The sequence below is a fragment of the Xiphias gladius genome, chromosome 14, assembly GCF_016859285.1.
Source record: "Xiphias gladius isolate SHS-SW01 ecotype Sanya breed wild chromosome 14, ASM1685928v1, whole genome shotgun sequence".
NCBI classification, from domain to species: Eukaryota; Metazoa; Chordata; class Actinopteri; order Istiophoriformes; family Xiphiidae; genus Xiphias; species Xiphias gladius.
This window is the reverse complement of record NC_053413.1, coordinates 3,905,001-3,925,441: the sequence shown is the minus strand read 5'-3', so window position 1 is coordinate 3,925,441 and position 20,441 is coordinate 3,905,001. Positions and strand designations below refer to the sequence as shown.

General features: G+C 40.2%; 2 protein-coding genes across 2 annotated transcripts in view; both read right to left on the bottom strand.

The window, feature by feature from the left end:
• chd7 (chromodomain helicase DNA binding protein 7) overlaps nt 1-14,699 on the bottom strand; it is a 40,087-nt gene extending 25,388 nt beyond the window's left edge. The window contains exons 1-15 of the mRNA XM_040143705.1: nt 14,620-14,699; nt 12,615-12,759; nt 11,942-12,073; nt 10,595-10,660; nt 8,558-8,613; nt 6,506-6,620; nt 5,304-5,387; nt 5,057-5,194; nt 3,915-4,036; nt 2,946-3,189; nt 1,495-1,671; nt 1,009-1,152; nt 823-921; nt 428-608; nt 107-323 (exon numbers count right to left, since the gene is read on the bottom strand). Of these exons, the coding sequence (XP_039999639.1) occupies nt 107-323; nt 428-608; nt 823-921; nt 1,009-1,152; nt 1,495-1,671; nt 2,946-3,189; nt 3,915-4,036; nt 5,057-5,194; nt 5,304-5,387; nt 6,506-6,620; nt 8,558-8,613; nt 10,595-10,660; nt 11,942-12,073; nt 12,615-12,759; nt 14,620-14,699 (2,000 nt within the window). The remainder of the gene's footprint in view (nt 1-106; nt 324-427; nt 609-822; nt 922-1,008; nt 1,153-1,494; nt 1,672-2,945; nt 3,190-3,914; nt 4,037-5,056; nt 5,195-5,303; nt 5,388-6,505; nt 6,621-8,557; nt 8,614-10,594; nt 10,661-11,941; nt 12,074-12,614; nt 12,760-14,619) is intronic.
• Nucleotides 14,700-18,778: 4,079 nt separating this feature from the next.
• LOC120798912 (chromodomain-helicase-DNA-binding protein 7-like) overlaps nt 18,779-20,441 on the bottom strand; it is a 32,843-nt gene continuing 31,180 nt past the window's right edge. The window contains exons 4-5 of the mRNA XM_040143704.1: nt 19,058-19,166; nt 18,779-18,915 (exon numbers count right to left, since the gene is read on the bottom strand). Coding sequence (XP_039999638.1) covers nt 18,779-18,915; nt 19,058-19,166 — 246 coding nt within the window. The remainder of the gene's footprint in view (nt 18,916-19,057; nt 19,167-20,441) is intronic.

Below are 20,441 nucleotides of genomic sequence, written 5' to 3'. Positions count from 1 at the left end.
TGGGATCACAAAGCCTTGATCAGAATATCCACATAATATCATGATCATTAGCATCGTATTAACCTTTGCACTTATTGAGGAAATACTAATTTGTCCCTATTCTTACCGTTTCTGGATGAGGTAGTCCTCCAGGATGTCCAGACAGCGGACCATCTGACTGAATACCAGGACTCTGTGTCCACCGGCCTTCAGTTTTGGCAGCAGCTTGTCAATGAGCACCAGCTTGCCGGCAGCCTGGATCATGGCCTGGAGGGCCATGTCTGGCATATCCGCCCTGCCTCCGTGGGAGTCCCTGAACTCCTCGAGGATCTTCTCTTCCGCTCCTAAACAATAGAAAACAATTACAAGTCATCAGGACAAAATAGTTGGGTTTCTGAGTCTCTAATACTGCAATAGTATGTCAGTTTTTGTAAGAGTTTGTGTATACCATTAATTAGGTAGGGGTGGTTGCAGCATTTCCTCAGCTCCATCATGGTGTTGAGGAGGTTGGGGACGCTGGCTCCTCCACCACCACCTCCTCCTCCTCCTGCACCTCCTTTAGACAGGAAGGAGAAGTTCTTCTCCAGAATGGCCCGGTAGTATTTCTTCTGGATGTTGGTCAGCTCAACCTAACAGCAGCAGTAGTTGATTTATATATATATTTTTTTAAATCTTGAGACGTGACCATCTCAAACACTTGCTGAACAATTTCTAACAGGATTTGGGTTTAGTGAAGTTTATTTTTTACATTTGACAGCTGAATGGAGATCACCACCAGAATAGGTGAAAAAGTTTTGACACCACCCTTAAGCTCAGACATTTATGATGAGATTGCAGGCCTACCTCAATGATGGTCTCCTCCTTAGGAGCTAGGTTCTTCTCCACATCCTCCTTCAGTCTTCTCAACATCATGGGCTTCAAGATGCCTTGCAATTTCTGAACCTGAAACACACAGAACCCATGTTAACACGTCATTGGAATGGGAATTTAGGAAATGTGCAAAGTTGAAAAAGTGTGTTGTCCCTTTACCTGCTCTTCAGTCTTAAGGTCCCCAAATTCAGTCATAAATATCTGTTCAGATGGGAATCTCTCAGGCTCCAGGAAGTTGAGTAAGCTGAAGAGCTCCTCCACAGTGTTCTGGAGGGGAGTTCCTGTTAACAGAACTTTGTGCTCCTGGAGGAGAAAGCAGAGACAGGAAAGGCATATTTAGAGTTTCTAAAATTGAATGCAGGATGTCTACAGGATTTTAACCCCTGTAGAGGAGGAGAGGAATTATATTATCATGGCAAAGGTACTGGGCTAATTTGTCCAACTTTAACAGATACTAAGTGCTCTCAAAATTTCTACAAGACCTTTGAGAAACTTTTAAAGAAAAAAATCCTGCTAGACAAAACTTATTTATATCAACTTGTACTCAGAGTACCAAGAAACTTTAAACACATACCTCTTCCTAACTCCTTCATTCCTCTTGCCATAGTCACCACTATGTTATAAAAAAAGACCACCACCACTCACCATGTCCATCATTTTGAGTCCTTCCAGTAGTTTGCAATTTCGGTTCTTGAGACGGTGGGCTTCATCTATCACCACACAACGCCATGGAATGCTGCGAAGCTCCGGACAGTCAGCCAGAATCATCTCAAAGGTTGTTATCACCGCATGAAACCGATACACTCCCTTTATTATCTTACCCTGGTGGGAGGAAGGCAGAAAGAAAGAAAGGAAAAGAATGAAGGTCAATAAGGATAATCTAAAATGTCTTTGTTCCCGACTCCTTTTTTACCTTACCCTGTGGATCTGGGAGGGAAACGGTTTTCACTTTTAGGTCAAAAGTAACTGTGGGCCACAGCAACCCCATAAATTTGAGGAAACGCCAAGAAATGTTCTCAAATGGAGGCTTAAGTTAAAGTTGGACTCGCAGCAATCATACCATTTGTAGTCAACGATGGCACGGTTGATTGCACTGTTTTTTTCTATCAGCTCCACAAAGCTTTGGTGTGATACAGTAAGAGCACTGTCCACTTGTTTTGTGTTTGTTTCCTGTATTCAAATACAAATACACAACATAACACCACCTCATAGTATCAAAAGCCATCTCAGCCATAGTAGAATAAGCAGGGTAGAAACAGAGTCCCATGTATCTCTGCTCTATGTCCCTGCAGTATGTAGTGAGGCAGACAGGAAAAAATAATACAACGTCCCTCCATTGCAACCTTGAGGACCGCCTCAGCCTGGATTAGGAACAAGCAGCTAGAAAGGACACTGCTTCTACAGTTTAATTTCTTCACTGGTTCACTCTGGTGAAGTTTACTCTAAGATATGTTAATAGCATTGTTCAGTAAGAGCTTACAGTATGTGGTTTACAGCTAGGGGACTGTAAAGAACTTATACAGCTGAGGAGAACTGTCCACCCCCAGCTGGATGAAGACCCTGACTAAGATGGTGTGCAGATCTGCTGACTGTCTCACACAACAGCATCTCATTTCCTCCATTTACCGTACCATGTACATGGTCCTCATCCTAGTGAATTTCTATCATCTCCAGTGGTGCAGTTTAAACATATGTAGTATACCTGCTTTTTTTGGTGATATTCTTACCCAAAGTGCCATTGATGAATGTACCTGTTCCAACTAATAGAGAAATTATGCCCAAATAATAATGCACAATTCCAATCTTCTGTAACACTGTAATGTACATTATAATATCTGCTTTTTTATATTCAGTATGAAACATTTTAGTGCTTTACTAAATTCTAATTTTACTGTTTAGCATAAGTGATGAAGCACTGACTCATGAATCATAACGTGGTGGTATCACTCATTGACTTTCTCCAGCTACCACTATATTGCTGATCATTTTTCTTTACATAGTTAACATAATTCTGTCCTTAACCAACAGCAACTAATATCATTCCAGAAAAGTAGTTTTATAGGAAGAGTTTAGACGCCCTGTCTCATTCTGTTTACCTGTGCATCTCTATAGTACATCTCGTAGGCCTGGATGGTCTTGCGGCTGGCCTGGCTGCCATGGTAGACCACTGCGTTGAGCTCGGTCCAGGTCCTAAATTCTCGCTCCCAGTTGGGGATGGTGGAGAGTGGGGCGATGACCAAAAAGGGCCCCTCAATGCCCTTCATGTAAATCTCATAGAGGAACGTAATGGACTGGATGGTCTTCCCTAGACCCATCTCATCAGCCAAGATACAGTTACGTCTGTGGAGGACAAAAGATGTGCAGAGTGAGAGGCTGAAACACATGGGCTGCATGTATGATCTGGATTTCACATTATTTGTATTTCAGTTTCACTAAATTGATGAAAACCCCAATGCCTATTTGTCAGTTACCAAAGACTACTCCCAATGTAGCTGTTGTAAAATTCTGTGCCTTTTACATGACTAAGTCGATGTGCTTCCATGATCTATAAGATTTTCCCTCCTGGTTTCTTAATGCTGCTTTTTCAAATGGGCGAGTCTGTTTTCCCACTCCAGTGATCTCATGTCAAAACACACGTGAGAAAATTTGGAAAATACTTGGTGCTATAGTGCTGGAAAACAATTTCTCCAATTTTTTTTTAGTCCTAGTCCTTGATATCACCATGATATTCCGGAAAATCTATGACTAGTATACACCCTCAGACATGAAAACATGAAAGAACAACAGACAAAAAAAACAATATGTACTTAGAGTTAAACTGTAATCTTCCATTTGTGCTACTAAGTGGAGATGTGTCAATAGGCTATGGTTCTATTAGAGCTTATATTGCAAGCATGGATGGCACCAGTAGGAAAACCTAACAGCACTGTTCTAGAGTGTCACTTAATGTCCACTTTAATGTCCACTTTAATGTCCAATGTAGACTATGAGGTGCTATCACATGTACAGGCAGGCAGTAGCAGTTAAGGATTGATTCTATCAAAATAAAGTTAATTGTGACTTACGAGTTGTACCAGTTGAAAGTAAGCCAGTTGAGGCCTTCTAACTGGTATTCCCTGAGTGTATTGCCATTCCTGTACTCTCTGGAGCCCTCCAGCTTTTTCCAGTCGGCTGCAGGAGGCCGCTCCTAGACAGAGAAAAATTATTTGGGGTTATTAAATTACAGAGGTTTATTAATCCCTATCAAATCATTGGTGTAGATGTCGATTTTTGAAAGGGTGTAGATGGGTTTTAACATCTAAAGCTCAAACAGTTGATCACTCAATCTGATAGACAGAAAATGAACCAGCAACTGTTTTGATAGTCAAATTGTTTCAGTCATCTTTCAAATGTGATGATTTGCTGATTGTGGGCACTTTTCTATAAAGACCCACTGTTCACTAAAATTTACAGTAAACAGGGTCCTTTCAGGGTAAGGAGGTATCAGAGCCAAACAGAATGAAAGCCAAATTCCTGCCCGCTTTGTAAGCCACAAGTTCTTCCACAGGCCTCAGTCAGACAGGTATTTTCTCATTCTTTCAGCAATCTTTTTAAAAATCTTAAAAAATGGGAGAGTGGTTTAGTTTTAGAGGAATATAAACTGCACTAAACTATTTACGATTTAAATTTCTGATTAAATTTCATTACGATTAATCCCCTTGGGAAAATGAATCTACGCCACATATGATCCAAAAGATGGAGATATTTTTCTGTTAGTCCAACCAACCATCCCCTGAGCCACACTACTAGTGTATCTAAAAATATAACTGCCTCCAAATCCTGCGACTGTATGATGGAGCATTTCTACCAAGGTCCTTATGGAGAAATAGTAGGGAGTATTTAAATAGATGGACGGGGGGAAAGAAAGGAGTCATGGAGGGAAAGACCACAGCCAGTCAGCTGCTTCTGTTCAGCATTAAACACACTGTTAGTGGTTTGGACTGGCCACAGGAGCAGGGTGTGTGTGTGTATGTGTGTGTAAGACCACAAGAACGTGGCCCTTTGGAGAGCATTAAGGGAGCTGTAAATCTGCAGGAGGAAGGCGCAGGCAGCAGGCCAACACACATAAACACACACATGCACACGCCTACTGGGAGGAGTCTGGGACACAGATAGCACCCAAAGAGCGTCTATCAAGAGAGAGACCCACAAACACAGAGCTACTTACCACTCGCTTAGTGTTGAGTGTGCGGTCTGCGATGCGTTCATATTCCTCTATCTTGGACTGGTCGATGTCCGCCTTCAGCTCCCAGGTGGAGTCTTCGTAAGGCAGACTGCACCATTTCACCAAATATAAAGTCACCGTCTGCACACAAAAACACAGAAACAGGAGCAAGAATTGGTGAGTGTGTTGAGCGTGAGAGAAGTGAAAGAGTCTCAAACCCATGAAAGATGACAGGAAGAGATCAAAGCACCTCTCCATTTTCATCTGTGCTCTCTGAAATGTCCAGGACACGGTCCACCTCCACATAGTCCGGGTTAAAAGGCTCATCATCCATCTGGAGAGAAAGAAAGTGGAATTTTACTGTTAGAAGCTTGGAGATGGTTTTACGATAGGTTGGCTTACAGCATGTGTTCAGGTGAGGTCAGATGCTTTCATGTTTGCAGCATATGACTGAAGACGACATTTAATGTGCTTTGACCTTTACCCATGACTAAGGTTTTCAATTTGTCTAAAATTTAGTTAGTCCCATTTAAAATGTTTTTTCCTATTTGGCCTTAGTACCTCCGCCAAGAAGGTTAAGTAATCACCCCTGTGTGTTTTTGGTTTATTTATATGCAGGATTACACAAAAACTACTGAACTAATCGGCACGGAATTTATTGGAGGGATGGGGCATGGAGCAGGGAAGAGCCCCTTTAAATTTTTGGGCAGATCTGGACCATTTACTATGACTTTGAATCTGTTCCTCTGAAGTCTGCTGTATGTTGTTTGAAATTTGCCTTGGTGGACATCTACTGTGCTGAGCACATTTTTCTAGTTTACAATACTGTTTGTAGAGTCTGATCAGTCAATGTACATTATTGTACAACTGACATTTTTGTCCACTGGAAACTGTTGAATCACATATGAATCTATTTGAATGGAATAGTTAGCAGCACATATTTGACACTTTATTTTTTTAAACTATTATTGCACTACAAAATTCAACACATTTTGACGCCTGACAAATAGTCTAAGTGATTTGAAGTTCTCAGTTTGACCCATGTATGTAGAGTGGCTTCAGAAACTATTCAGACCCCTCCCCCTTTTGCACACTTTATTATGTTGTAGATTTAGTTTTAAATAGATGAAATTGTCATTTTGCCCATCAATCCACACTCAAAAATCTATAATGACAAAGCACTTGGTGTAATTGGTACCAAGGGGGCTTGTACTGAATATTTTCGTACTTTTGGTTTTTCATCTTTAAGAAACTTGCCAAAATTTGTAAAAACATATCTATCTAAAATGGTAATTTTATCCATTTACAATTAAACCTACAACACAGGAAAGTGTGCAAAAGATGAAGGAGTCTGAATACTTTCTGAAGCCACTATAATGTAATGTACTTTGGTGCAGTGCAAGGTCAGGACCACGGTAATGGGCTAATTGTACTGTAGAACTCAGGTCTTACCTCAGTTATAAAGTTGTTGAGCTGTTGCTTGGCCTTAAACCTCTTGATTTTCTGGTGTATTCTCTTGTCCTTCTCAAGCTCCTCCAGGTCTGCCCAGCGACAGTGGAGGTACGAACTGAGACACAAGAGACACATTCACATTCATATCAAAGCCAGAGAGTACAGCAGTGTTTGTAGCAAATACAACAAAAGACTTGCTGGTCTTTTGTTAGTTTTCAAAGACTGGTTGATGGGAAGTGGATGCCGAATGAACAACTACAGACTAGTAGATCGGTATTCTAAGAAGTGTGTTGTTTTGTTATGTGCAATATCAGACTGCAGCATGGGTTGGTAACACAAAGGGGTAAGCAGTAGCCCAGAATTTTGTACAGCAATACTAATGCCTACAGGTCCAGGATATGTTGTATTAGCCCAACAGCATGCTGGTCAATAGCCTGAAGTTCGAGAGTGTGTCAAAAGCCAAATAAAGACTTAACTTAGAACTAATCATTAAAAAAGAAAAAAGAAAATGTGGTAAAATCTGCAACATTGCAGCATCAAATTATCGATTCAGCGTTTTTAAATGTGCATATTTAAACTACCTGCCATCACAGGCAACATATGCACCATGTGTACCCATGCAGCACCTGTTCTTTGTGGATTGTAAGCATCCATTTTTTAGAATGTGTTGTCATTTTACTGCTAGCTGGGCCCAAAGTAAATGATTTACCGGGATTAGTAAAAAATAATCAGAAGATTCATTGATAATGAAAATAATAATTTGTTGCAGTCCTAATTTTTAAATGACACTTATTGTTTTTTCCTACCATTATAGATCTTAGGCACAGCACCTATGCTGAGAGTTCTCTACCGCACTGGAGAGCAAGGATACCGTAGTGGCCTGAATGTGAGATGATATTTTTTTCCCTGAAAATTAGGTTTGAAAAAGTGTGGGTCATGTTATACGAGACAATCGTTTGTTCATCAGATATTCTTTTTGAATGGAAAGAGTACAGGTGTACCCTTGTAGCCTTATTACGTTGCTAGGCTAGTGAAGTTTTGAGTCCGTCCATAGTGAGTCTTTCAGAGTTAATCACCCCTTAAAGTGTTTCGTTAGCCCAGTTTAACCTGCAGGAGATTCTGAGGGCTGGTATAACAGGTTTTGCTCACACAGAGGAAATAAATTCATGACAACTGAAAAAGAGTTCTTGGCATCTCCCGACATCTTTACTGCAGAAATGAACCAGGGAGAAAATCTGTCAAACAGCCAAGAATTACATCTGTCACAGATGATGAGCTCATAAAGACTGATGTCTGAAAAATGTTGACTGTCAGAAAAGAATGAGAGCCAGAGAGGAATCGACTTGCTATAGTAGCTCAGTCAGCAACACCCATTGTGAAAGTGATCTTCTTAAAGATGTCCAATTGAAGAGAAATTCTTGTAAGTATTTAAATGCCGTTACACTGTCAAAAGGTTATGGAAGAATGAGAAAATCGCAGTTCACATCCTTTCACTATTAGCCTTATTTTACCAGTGTGTTTTTTGTTTTTTTAAATAATGGCGCACAGTGCAATCACTCATGAAAATGTGAAATAAATATGCTTACTTCATCTGTGAGCATATTTGTTTCGCTTTTCTTCTTGCTAATTTCTGAGTGTACTTTGAAAAATAACATCCTGTGTTGTTTTCTTTAATAAATATTGTAATTACAATGATCCAAAATGATGTGAAAATGCACAGCCTTAGTCAAATAGCATCAAATTTTCTTGGGGGATTACCCCAAATCCTCTGAACAAAAGCTAGACAAAAATAGCACATGTGTTTAGTAATATCATAAGATACTACCTTTGTTGTGTTACTGATGCAAGAGTGAATCTGTAGCACAAATAAATGGGTCATCTCGTAATAAAAGAAAGTTACTAAGGTTTAAAGGCTGAATATACTGATTTTTTCCTCACTTATGGACCTATAGAGACCCTGCTATGTGCGTTGAAAATACGTTTATAAAGAGGGAGCACTTTTGTCAAAGACATAAGAGGTGGAAGAAAAAAAAAAAATTGTGTGTTACTCACAAGCCCTTGAACTTGACATAGAACTCCTCCACCTCCACTTCCTCCCCCAACTCCAGCTGAAAAGAAAAAAAAAAAGGTTAGTAATCACTGCAAATATAGCAACTGCATGGTGAAAGAGCAAGAGTGTCTCATCATTGTTATACAACATGTGGCTGAATTAGTGAAGTGGCACAGAAGGAGCCTACATACCAGTTTCACACTGGCATGTCAGTCATCACTAAATATCACTCTGCTTGACATTCTCTCACTGAGGGGAAAATTCATTCATATGATTTCGGTATCACAGCCATTTGCTATTTTGCATAAAAAAGCGCAAATAATAATAAAAAAAAAACTCAATGGGTTTTTTGGGGAAAAAAAATTCTACTTCAAATCTAGAAACAAATCAATTTAATAAGTCTAGGTCAAAACCTCTTATGTGGCTGGACTGCCCTTTATCTGTTTGCTTCTCTCCTACTGTCTGTGCTCTCATATACAGTATTTTAATACAACTGAATTCCCAATAAATCAATTTTTTTCTCTTTCTGTTGTCAGCCAATGGAACAAGTATGAAATTGTGACTGAAATGCGGCCCATTAAGACTGCATGTTAACCAGCAGTCACTTCCAAGCCATTTCCAAGCTGCTGTGCTGCTCTGCTAAAATCCTGATTTTACAACCGCTACGTCGTCTGACAAAATTACCATACACGTGAGTTAAAGACAGGGGCTGTGCTTTGATTTTGCTATATTTACTTGTAAAATGATCATTCAGAGAGAAACTTAGAAGCTCATTCACATCAGCTGCCATGCAGTCAATCGAATGAGACCACAGAGAGGTGTGCCTGCAGAGGTAAAGACCAACCTTGTGCTCAAGGGGAAATACTGGTGAGTCTGGTCTACAGAAAGTAACTAACAATTGTCCAGAAAGTTGCTAGATTTGTCACTAGGTTCTTTTGTTAAGAAAAGTCGGCAAAATCTAGTGACAAAAGGCGCTAAGTTGCCAATGCTGCCTGTAAATGCCCCGATGACGCAATAGAAACCGCTTGCGCCAATTCATTTTGAAAGAGCAACGGCCAAAGGTGTAATTTCAGCACTTATTCACGCGGCATTCAGCTGACCAATGGCGTAACTTTATCACTCAGTCAGTCACGGACATTCACATTTATAGGGCTGGCCCTGCTGTTGTAGTCCAGCCAAATACATTTCAAAATATGTGGCTGACAAGAAACATAAAAATGAAACAGAGTTATTAACTTATGCAGCCCTGTGTATAACTAATATATTTGTTATTTGTTTCCATACATATAGTGTGAGTGAAAGGGGAAATACCAAAACAGTAGCTCTTTCAAGTGCAGCCGTCCACTTCCATTCACCATCATTACTGTAACACACACACACTTACTTCCACCATGCTACTACTACTGTAATGCCATGAATCATCACTTACACACACACACACAAACACACACACACACACACACACACCCTGAGGAAATGCTAGCTTGGCGTCTGGTGTAGCTAGCGTTGTGGTTTTGGCTGTGCGCCAAGCCCAGGGTCAACTCTGAATGGAGCTGTGAGAATGTGAATGTGAATGTGAGTGTGTGTGTGTAGTGGGGGGGAGGTAACCCATTGGCAGCTGGCTAGCAAAGAAAAGTTGGCTGGCGACTGTATGTGCATGCATGTGTTGGCTCAGGGATGAGCTTTCTCTAGACAAGCCATCTAAAACAAAGCCGGGTATTTACACGCGCGCACACATACACAGTACATCAGAAGCACACACCCTCTTGTACACTCTGAGATCCAAGCAATGAAATACAAGAACTCTTGTCTCCGCTTACCAAATGAATACATGCTGTCTGAGCTCTCTCTGTGTGTGTGTGTGTGTGTGTGTGTGTGTGTGTGTGTGTGTGTGTGTGTGTGTGTGTGTGTGTGTAATCTGCTTAGGCCAGCTGTGGAGCGGCTAATCAGATGACGTAAACCATGATTCGGGCCAGGGTGTCTATGTGAGCATCTCTCTGTGTATTGTGTTTGTGTTCCTTTCCCTCTGGGTATCTCACCTGTTTTTTGGAGGTACGTAAGCCCATGATCTTCTCCACAATTGGCCCCTCAGCTTCGGCCACATCCTGGAAACACACAGAAAAACACAAAGTGTTGGAGCTTCATCCATTCTGTCAAATGTTTTCATATCATCCAGCATGGTCCAGGCGTTTGTACCCAGGCACTCACTCCTAAACTGAGCCTACATCATCTTCCTTTACTGCACCTGAAACACAGTAACACTTGAAAACTTAAACAGATTCATCCAGATGTAGAAGTAACATAAATGGACAACTGAAATTAATTACTTCCTATGTATAACTCAATTATTACTGATACCTGGATTTAAAAATATGTCAGTTTTAGCATGATTTTGCTTTTTATTTGCTGTCACTGGATGTAACTGGGGCTGTGTATTGTTTAAAATTTCTCGATACTTGTGCCAATAGTTTTTTCAGTACCGTACTTTGAGAAATATAACCATGCTTTATTTATTTTTAAAAAAATCGAATTTAAGTATGGTTTGGCCTTTTATTTAACATCATTTGACATTACTAGGGCTGGTTATTGTTGGAGCTTTCTTACTACTAATGCCAATACCTTTACCAGTACCTTATTTTAAGGAATAAGCTTCGTTTTCTACAAAGCCCTTATTTCATTTAACAAAACGTAACAAAATTCTTAAATGTCTACATACAAATAGCTGTACAAAACTGGCCTAAATACAATTAATAAAATAAAAAGTCTTTAACTGGCAAAGTTTTGATTTAACTCAGGAAATGTCTCATGGGAGAACACACAAGCATGACTACAAATCTGACATTCAATGCCAGATTTTGGTACCTGACCATTTCATACTCTGTGCTTCAAACATTTTGGTCAGTTTCAAGATCAAAAATTTTCAAGATTCTATATCTGATTTGATAAAGATGCAGACCGAAAAATAATACAATTTGTTGAAAAGCTTTAAAAAGCTGAGGCAGCCAAAGGTAGGAAAAAACTTTATAAAAATATGATTACAATTTGTGGAAATTTATCTGAGGAAATGTTTATAGATAAACTAAGAGTTGGGAATGCCTGTTGGCAGAAATCCCGACAAACAATTTCAAAAATCAAGGCACATTTTTGCTTCAAAGCAGTCAAGCTGACTGACATTTGTTATCGGCTAGAATGGCCTAATTTAACCAGAGGTAGTAAAGGCATGGCTACCTCTGTATGAAGGGTAAATCCAAATCTGATGGCAGACAAATTGATAGCTTCTTTCTGCATTTGCATCCGTATCATTCAACCATATCATGTTTTAAGATTTTGAGAGCGTCAGATTTTGGTTTTACACTCTAAACCAATACAGGAAACCCAAACTATACCTGTTGTTGGGATGATGAAGATGGGGATTTTGGTGCTGGCGAGTCATCTCCACTGTCATCATCCTCTGAAATTCTAAACTCCAGATCCTCGGTGTACCTCTTCCTCTTCACCTGACGGCTGGAACGACGCTTCTGATGGACAAATGAAAGACACAAAGTAAACGTTCTGTTCATCAGCTATGGTTTTGTGGCCCTTCCAAAAATTCCCAAATCAGTAATTAGATGAACTTGTCACTGCATTAAAATATTACAAAATATGATGCAAACACCTCCAAAAAAATGCACATGTATAAATGTGTAGTGACACTTAACGAAAGCAAAATATCATATTGTATACTATATTACACTATAGTAAATTAGAGAGGGATATAGGAAACTACAGGGCTATATCAAGACTCATGTGAACTTGGCAGAGGGGCCTATGTGCTTTGTCTTTCAACAAGGTTGGTTTACAACACAAACAATAGACGCCTACTGGCTCAGTGCCTTCTATGTCTACAGGCTGCGACACTGAGGGATCTGCAAAGGTTTTATGACCTTCTTTTTCATTGGGCTTCCTGGAACTATGCTGCAATGCAATATTAGCCATGACTTTGTATGCTTTGTGTGCTGCCTGAAAGTCGGATCAAGCCTCAAGAACTGCTGTGTACTTTTCCTCATGTGTGTCCTGTACCTGTATACCATCATCATCATCATCTTCAGGAGTTGATGGAGGTGGAGACTTCACCTCCACATCGTCACTGACTGACGACTCTCTCTTCCTCTTGGAATCCTTTTTGGCAGTGCTAGCCCCGACCTCCGACTCCACCTTCTTACTGCTGCAAGGAAAGAAAGAAAAAAAAACAAAAACAAAAAAACTTTATAATATCCTAAATAGAAAAAAAAACACTACAAGACTCTCAAAGTATTACTGCTTTTACAGACTACAAGGCACTCGTGTAGGTGCGCGCGCGCGCATGCACGCGTGTCCCAGGGTGGCTGCCATGTTTGATTTACCCATTTAGAAATCATTAGTGTGCCTCAGGCTCTGGCACACAGGGGGTTAATATGATGAAAGTCTGCAAGGGGGCGGAGGGAGCAAGGTAGCAAGATAGAGAGATAGAACTAGGAAGAGCACCGGTGTGTGTGTGTGTGTGTGTGTGTGTGTGTGTGTGTGTGTGTGTGTGTGGGGGGAGACAGACAGACAGACAGACAGACAGAGTGGGACAGAGGGGGAGAGAGGCCCCAGAGAGAGGAGGGAGGATGGGCTGAGAGGCCCCCAGGCCTCCTCTAATCTCTGGCATGGAAAGAAAGAGGAGCTGGCTCTATCTGTAATCGTGTGTGCATACACACCATAGAGGAAGGTGAGAGGACACACAACACCCCTCCCTTTGTAGATGAGCAGCAGAAGATATGAAATGCTAATCTAATATATATTATACTGAGAAAACGAGTGTCGTCTATTGACTTCAACCTTTTTTTTGTGACAGCTTCTTGCTGTAAATAGCAACTGTCATAATTGATAACTATTAAGTTGATAAAATTTAGGTGACATGGATCACAAAGATCATTGCACTGGAGAAGACTCACCACATTGTCTTCTTGGACTGCAAAAAGACAAATTCCACTAATGATCATATACAATAGACCTTTTCCACTACTGGGACTAAAAATGTAACTTAACATGTAGCCATTTTCAAGGGTTCTTTTTTTATTTCCACTTTCACTATTCTCTGCCCATATAGGGAGGAATTCCTGGAATTAAATTTTGACACTGCTCAGGAGATGGGCCACAGCCCAGGTTTGCCAGCCCCAAAGGTGCCATGGATCCTCGGTCAATGTATTATTTTCTATCTTATGTTTACAAGAACGTGAAAGAGGTTCAACAACAATAAGAACTTCTTACAATGGTGTCAAACTTATTTCACTTGCCTTCCAAAGGGCACATTAAAACGTTGTCAGTAACACTTTCACCTTTTTAATGACACATCTGAGACACCCTGTTTGAAAAATACAAGGAAAAACCTTCCACCAAAACCTCAGTTGAAGCTATGGGAAGCCCCACGTTACCTATACGTTACCTGTTATTTTCTGCAGCAGTAAGAGTGGTGTTAAATTAGAGAGTGCTGTTTGTTTTTCTTCACAAATGATCTTTGCCAAGTATAAACACCAGCTGGCAGGGAACACATTAACCAGATAACAGTAAGGTTCTGTTGCAGCCTTTGGTTACCTACCAAAGTTACTGTGGAATTAACGTTAATTAGAAACATCTGACATAATCCACTAGTAATATTTGTCCCTTAAACAGGCAAAAATAATTGAGTGAGGAGAGAAAGGTTTCATAAGAGATTCGTTAGCACTGTAGCTTAGCAAACCTGGGTATTTGGCAAACCTAGTGCCACATCCATAGCACAACACAAGCTATCCAAACACAACTGTAATGTTCAGTTTACAAAATGTTGCTTTTTAAAAACAACAACGTACAAACTATACATTTAGGCTATAAGGAGATAATAATTTATACTTATAAATTGCTATAAAAGAGTTGTGTATCTTTTCTAGTGTGTGTGTGCATTGCCTTTACGCCAATCTTGCCGTCTGCAGTACTGTATGCCTGGATCTCTCTCTCCTTCTCTGTGCCTATGTCGCTCATCCTCTCTCCTGCTCTGTGCCTCACTCCCTCTCTCCTCATCTCTCACCCCCTCTGTGTCCCTGGGGCCCTTCTCCTTTCATCCTCACGCCAAGAGCAATCACGATCTCCGTGGTAACGGCTGGTCATGTGACCTGCACCTGTTCCTCTGGCTGGTCGCCACACGCTGGAGCCATCTGGCCACACACACATGCATGCACACACACTTCTCCACTTGGCTGCCTTCTGCCCTCTCTTCCTCCTCGCTTCTTCATGGCCTTACTTCTCAATCGCTCCATCACTCTCAAACTCTTTGTGCTCAGTCCACCTCTTCACTCTTTCTTCTGCTGTCTCAACTCTATGACTCTCTTCAAACAATCTCTCTTTCCTCTGTCTAGTGTAATTCTACCAATATGATGTAGCTGTTTGAACGAATCAATGTGCATCATAATACCGCTTATGCGGTTAACCATAAATGCACTGCTTCTGTGTTGCGGTGTCATACCACTTTGTTGAGTCTGAGAAAAGCAGCAAATTTATCCACATTTTTCTATCCAAGTAGATGGGGAAACTTTTACTTACAACTGCCGATGGGTTTGAGCGGTTTCTTTAGATGCTAAGATATGTCTTAATCTTATAACATCACATGACGTAAATAAAGGTGACCACAGCCACTGTTTAATTTCTGTTAATATATGACTAACTTGCTATGATACAAATCTTATCATCATGTCTCAGTCTCACTGTTTATCTGTGGCACAAAATCTTATTCTGCTTTCCTACACATCTCTACACTTTAATCTTCAGTCCACTGGTAGTTTATTAAAAACCAGACACACCTTGAAGTCTTGAAATAAATGTCTAAATGTTGAGTTATATTGTAAGTTGCTGTAAACATCTTCATTTCTGCTTTTGCATTTCCTCCAGCTCTTGATGGCTAAACTGTCCAACACCGATTTCAGTCGTATCTGAGAATAGTTGGGAGGTTGGTACCTCTAAGTATCTGAACTAATTATTGGTTAATTTATTTATATATTAGATATAGATCTAGATAGAGAGATAGATCTAGATCGATCGATAGATCGATATACAGACATATAGATCGATAAAGAGAGAGATAGATATATCTTAACCCATTTACCATTAAATTCTTGATGTACCTTATGTTACTGTTATTTACCAAAGTATGCTTAAGTTTTGAGTATGATGATTGGCTTGATGTGAAAATATTACAACCTTTAAAAAAATTCAGAGATTTGAAAATTACATACAGTAAATGATGCCAATTTCATTTAATGTGTCTCTGAGTCATTGGTATTTTATGTATGCCATTTTGGAAACTGTAGCATATTGGAGGTGTCAAAAGCATTGGATTCACAGGCTATGTTGTCAAGAAACAAAACGCAGAGGACAGAAAACAAGCACACAAGGATATAATCAAAAGAATAAAATGAACTTTGCCATATTGAACTGACTGCTGTTCAGCCACCACCTCAATAAAATAATTTCCTTTTCAATGAAAAACCTCTCTGAATAAGATTCAATTGTTTCTTTTGATTCAAACTTAGATACCTCAAAAAAAAAACAAAAAAAACAACTACTCATCGTATTGCAAGAGAACCCTGAAAAAACTTGCAACCTACAATTGAGGGGATCAAATCAACGTTGCACTCGCAGCATCAGGCGTCTCCTTGCAAGGCTAGTTCTGTCCAGGTGTAGACAAACTTTGCATCAACACATGCTGGACAACTGTGGTGCATTCTGCATGTCTCTCTCGCTGTGTGAGATGCTCATTTCAGATTAGGGGAGGAAGGATAAAGGAAGCCAAGGAAGCACAGCAGTGGAGTAAAAAAATATGGGGAGGGAAAGAGACAAAGTGAAGAGGAAGCCAAAAACAGGGGAAGGGTTGGGTGTCAGGGACACCTGCTGCCATGATGAGTCATATCACTGAACCCCCATACACAGACAAACACACACAGGCACATATGCCCACTCACTCAACCCATGGCTACAAAAACAATAGTGCTATACCTTCTGTTTGTGTTCAAAAAGTGCTGTATTTGTACACACATCTGCAGACATGCACAAAGCAAGGTGTCTGCATGCATGTCTGACTTCTTTATGTGTACTGCAAACAAATCTCACCACACACACACACACACACACACACACAGGGTGTGGCAGCTGAGAGCTGGGTTATTTATAGATGTACTTCCTCTGAGAGAGGTAGACAGAGAGAGGGAGTGCGAGCGAGAGAACTAGGGAAAAGAAGGATGGCGAGAGAAAGCAAGGTCAAAGGAGAGGAGTGAGATGAATGGACAAGTAAACCACCTGATTCTCTCTTAATTGCTGACATATGCACACCTTCCTGAACAGCTGAAACTCATCGTGGTAAACACATCTGAGATTTCCATTTATTGTCTCCTCATTAAGATCAAGTCAGCCTACACAAATTATTCTTGCCATTGAAGCACATTTTAACCCTTTAAACCTGTCAAAACTTTGTCAAGACACACACTGCTGGAATCAGTAAAACTTACTCTATCCAGTGATAGCAGTACCTCCAGTGTCAATCGAGAATATACATCCATGAATTAGCATAGAATAAATAATATAACAATACACTCTTTAAAACTTCAAATATTGCTTCATACTCATCAAAATTAGGGGGGGCGGGGCTCAGACTCAGCCAAGTCCGAGTCTATTGCAACATTATATTTACATAATGTACATAATGATAGCAAATTCTCAATGTATTTTTAACAAATGTAAATCAGTTAAGGAAAAACAACAGGCATGACAAATCGTGTGTCAAATTGTGTCAAAGTTTTCATAATAACTGTACCAGAACATGTATAGTACCACAGACATGCTAATGATGGTATTTCTGAGTACCTTAACTTATTCTGAAAATGCCTTGCTAACATTAAATGATTTGTGGTGACAATGCCACAAACTGCAAATAAAGGAAGCAAAAAATGAAAAGCAGTCTGTGTTCCAAAGGTTGACAGTACAGCCCAACATCCTTGTTACACAAATTAAAAGGAAGACTTCAGCCTGCTCTGTGGTGGCTTATTTGTTCATACAGAGATGCAAATATACAGTGCAGAAAGAAATGTACTTTAGTGTGGTATGGACCACATAAAAAACTCTTGCGCTTTGGGGCTTATTTCCCCACCCACTGGTGGAAATCTTTATAAGTTCCTCCACAATGCAAAGGAACATATGTGGTAGTGGCCCTTACAGAGGGGTTTCTCTACACTAGAGGGACATTTTTGAAAGTTAATTCTAAAGCTTTAGTGCATTTAAAATCAAGTATTTTAACAAGCCAGAAAAGCAAAAAAAGTAACTAACAATCTATCAGATTTGAGAAAGAGGTCTGGCCACAGGAAAACAGTACAGAGAAACACTGCTTAAAATTAAATGCAGCACTTAACTCTGTAAGGGACTACATTAAGAAAGTCTTGAAATTACACAAAGACTTACCATAAAGACCTATGATTTTCCTCTCGTTATTCAACCATGACTAATGAAGAGCTGAACTTCATGAGAGCCATACCAAACTTGATTCAAATATATGGAATTTTAATATACTTAAGTGTGCATAAGAAGAAAAAAAAACAACAAAACACCTCACCCCTCAGTCCTTGGCTTAAATCAGAAAGACAGAAGGAAGAGGTAAGATGGGGAGGGTGTGATGGAGAGGAAAAGATGAAAGGATACACTCCTGTTCAGCAGGAAGAGGTGGATTGGAGGGAGGGGAAAGGAAACCAAAGAATAAAAGAGAAGATAGTTGGATGATTGCAGCAGTCCACCATTTTAGAGTAGCAGTGAATGGCCGGCAGCCATTATTATGCTAAATTAACCTGGGAGCTCCAGGCCGCCACTCAAGATGGAGGAAAGCCTGACAAACAGATAAGAGCTAGTTTACCAACACACACACACACACACACACACACACACACACACACACACACACAGAGAGAGAGAGAAGAGGTTAAGAATGAACTCCCCCACCCCCACATTTCCTCTGCCCCTCTCTCTCTCTCTCTCACACACACACACACACACACACACACACACTTGTGGCCGCGTAGTGGTCAGCAACATGGCCTTCATTATCATTAGACGCCATTTTCTGCCACAAAGATTACTAACGACGACTCCTCTGACACACGCATGCACACAAACACAAAAGGCCTGCCCCCTCGCTGCCTCACACACTTATTCTAGGCCTCCCACATTCCCCGCCCCCGACTCTTCTCCAGTGGCCGATGAATGCATACGCCCGCGCACACACACACCTCCCCCAGCGCTGACCCCTGCCTGCTGCTTTGGCCCTCCCTCTTCCTTGGGATAAAACGGGCTGAGAGAAAAGAGAGAGGGTAGAGAGACTGAGGGCTGGGTCAGGGAGATAGAGAGAGAGATAGAAGAGAGAGGCTAAGGGCTGGGGGGGTCCTAACACATTCCTCAGTCTGATCAAATTTCCACCTACATAATGAAACTACCTCTGACTCCCTCATACACAAATGCCTTCAACTCTTTGCTTTTGCTAATGTAGCTCTCATCTGACAAACTGTAAGGGACAAGCTGAGAAAGCATCCCAATCAGGACAGACTGCAGAACACAAGTTAAGAAAATAGTAGGACTTAACAAGTGCTGCCCAGAAAAGTGGAGAGAGAAAAGCCAGAGAAGATGAGTGAGATAAGGGAGGAATAAGACCAGAGAGCTCTGTGTTAACAAAGTGAACCAAAGCTGATAAACAAACATTGATAAGTGCTACAAGTTTTCATCAAGCTGGTCTATATCCTGTTCAAGAAGTGTAAACAAATGTGATCACTATATTTGTATGGGTATATACTTGGTATGGAATTTAACTATATGTAACTAAATGGAAGAGGTGTTCAACAGCCAAAATGGTAAAAGATAAGCATTTTTTTGTCAACACGAAAAGACCAAACTCAACAATGAATGGATCTTACTATCAAGTATTTTGCGTATATTCAGAGCCTAATATATCTTATTCCTCACAGAGCTCCATTGTTGTCCAAAAACTATTAAAAAGACATCAGTGGGCCACGTTGTTGCACTGGGTGACATGTTCCCCCATTACCATGAACATGCACACACTGTAGTTTATTTTGCCTCAATCCCTCATACACTGTCCTGTTGCTCTAAAAACTCACTTGACCACAAAATGCGTATTAGTCAACCACTGATAATAGTTTGTAACAAATGCACTGTTTCCACCTGTTTGAGTAACATTTGATAACAACTTCAGTGATCTGCTGTTTTGGGAAACTACTATTTGTCCATGTAGTTTGTCAAAATACTCTCAAGATCCACTTACTATCTTTTTCTTGTGTTTTCAACCACATTCATGAGCACATGAAGTTAGCTCTATGTATTTAGAGATTTACATCTTCAGGTTTGGTCTTTTCATCAGATTTGTTCATATGAAGAAAAATATAGAACAGCAGCCTTATCCTTGACAGCAAGACCATGTAACTTTTAAAAGTAGTAATAACACTTCAAAATAACATCCTCCTCATTCCTACTTATACTACTGTTACACTGTTTTTGCAATTTTCATAAAAACTTCATACATCTCCACAAAAAAATTGTACTGATGGCAAAAGCAGCCATTGCTCATTCAGGGGGATAAAATCTGCAAATTTAATACTTGAATTTATTCATTATGTGTAATGATCATTTTGTCAGTTCTTTAAAAATGCTTGCATTTCAAGTAGGTTAGCAGAGACAGAGCTGACTAAAGAAGGTGGTGAATAAAGTTACTTTCCACCTGAACTGCAAACTGACAGTAGTTTTAACCCTGTTGATCAGTAAGTAGGAAAAAAATGTGATTGATCCTTACAGCTTTCTGTCTAGCAG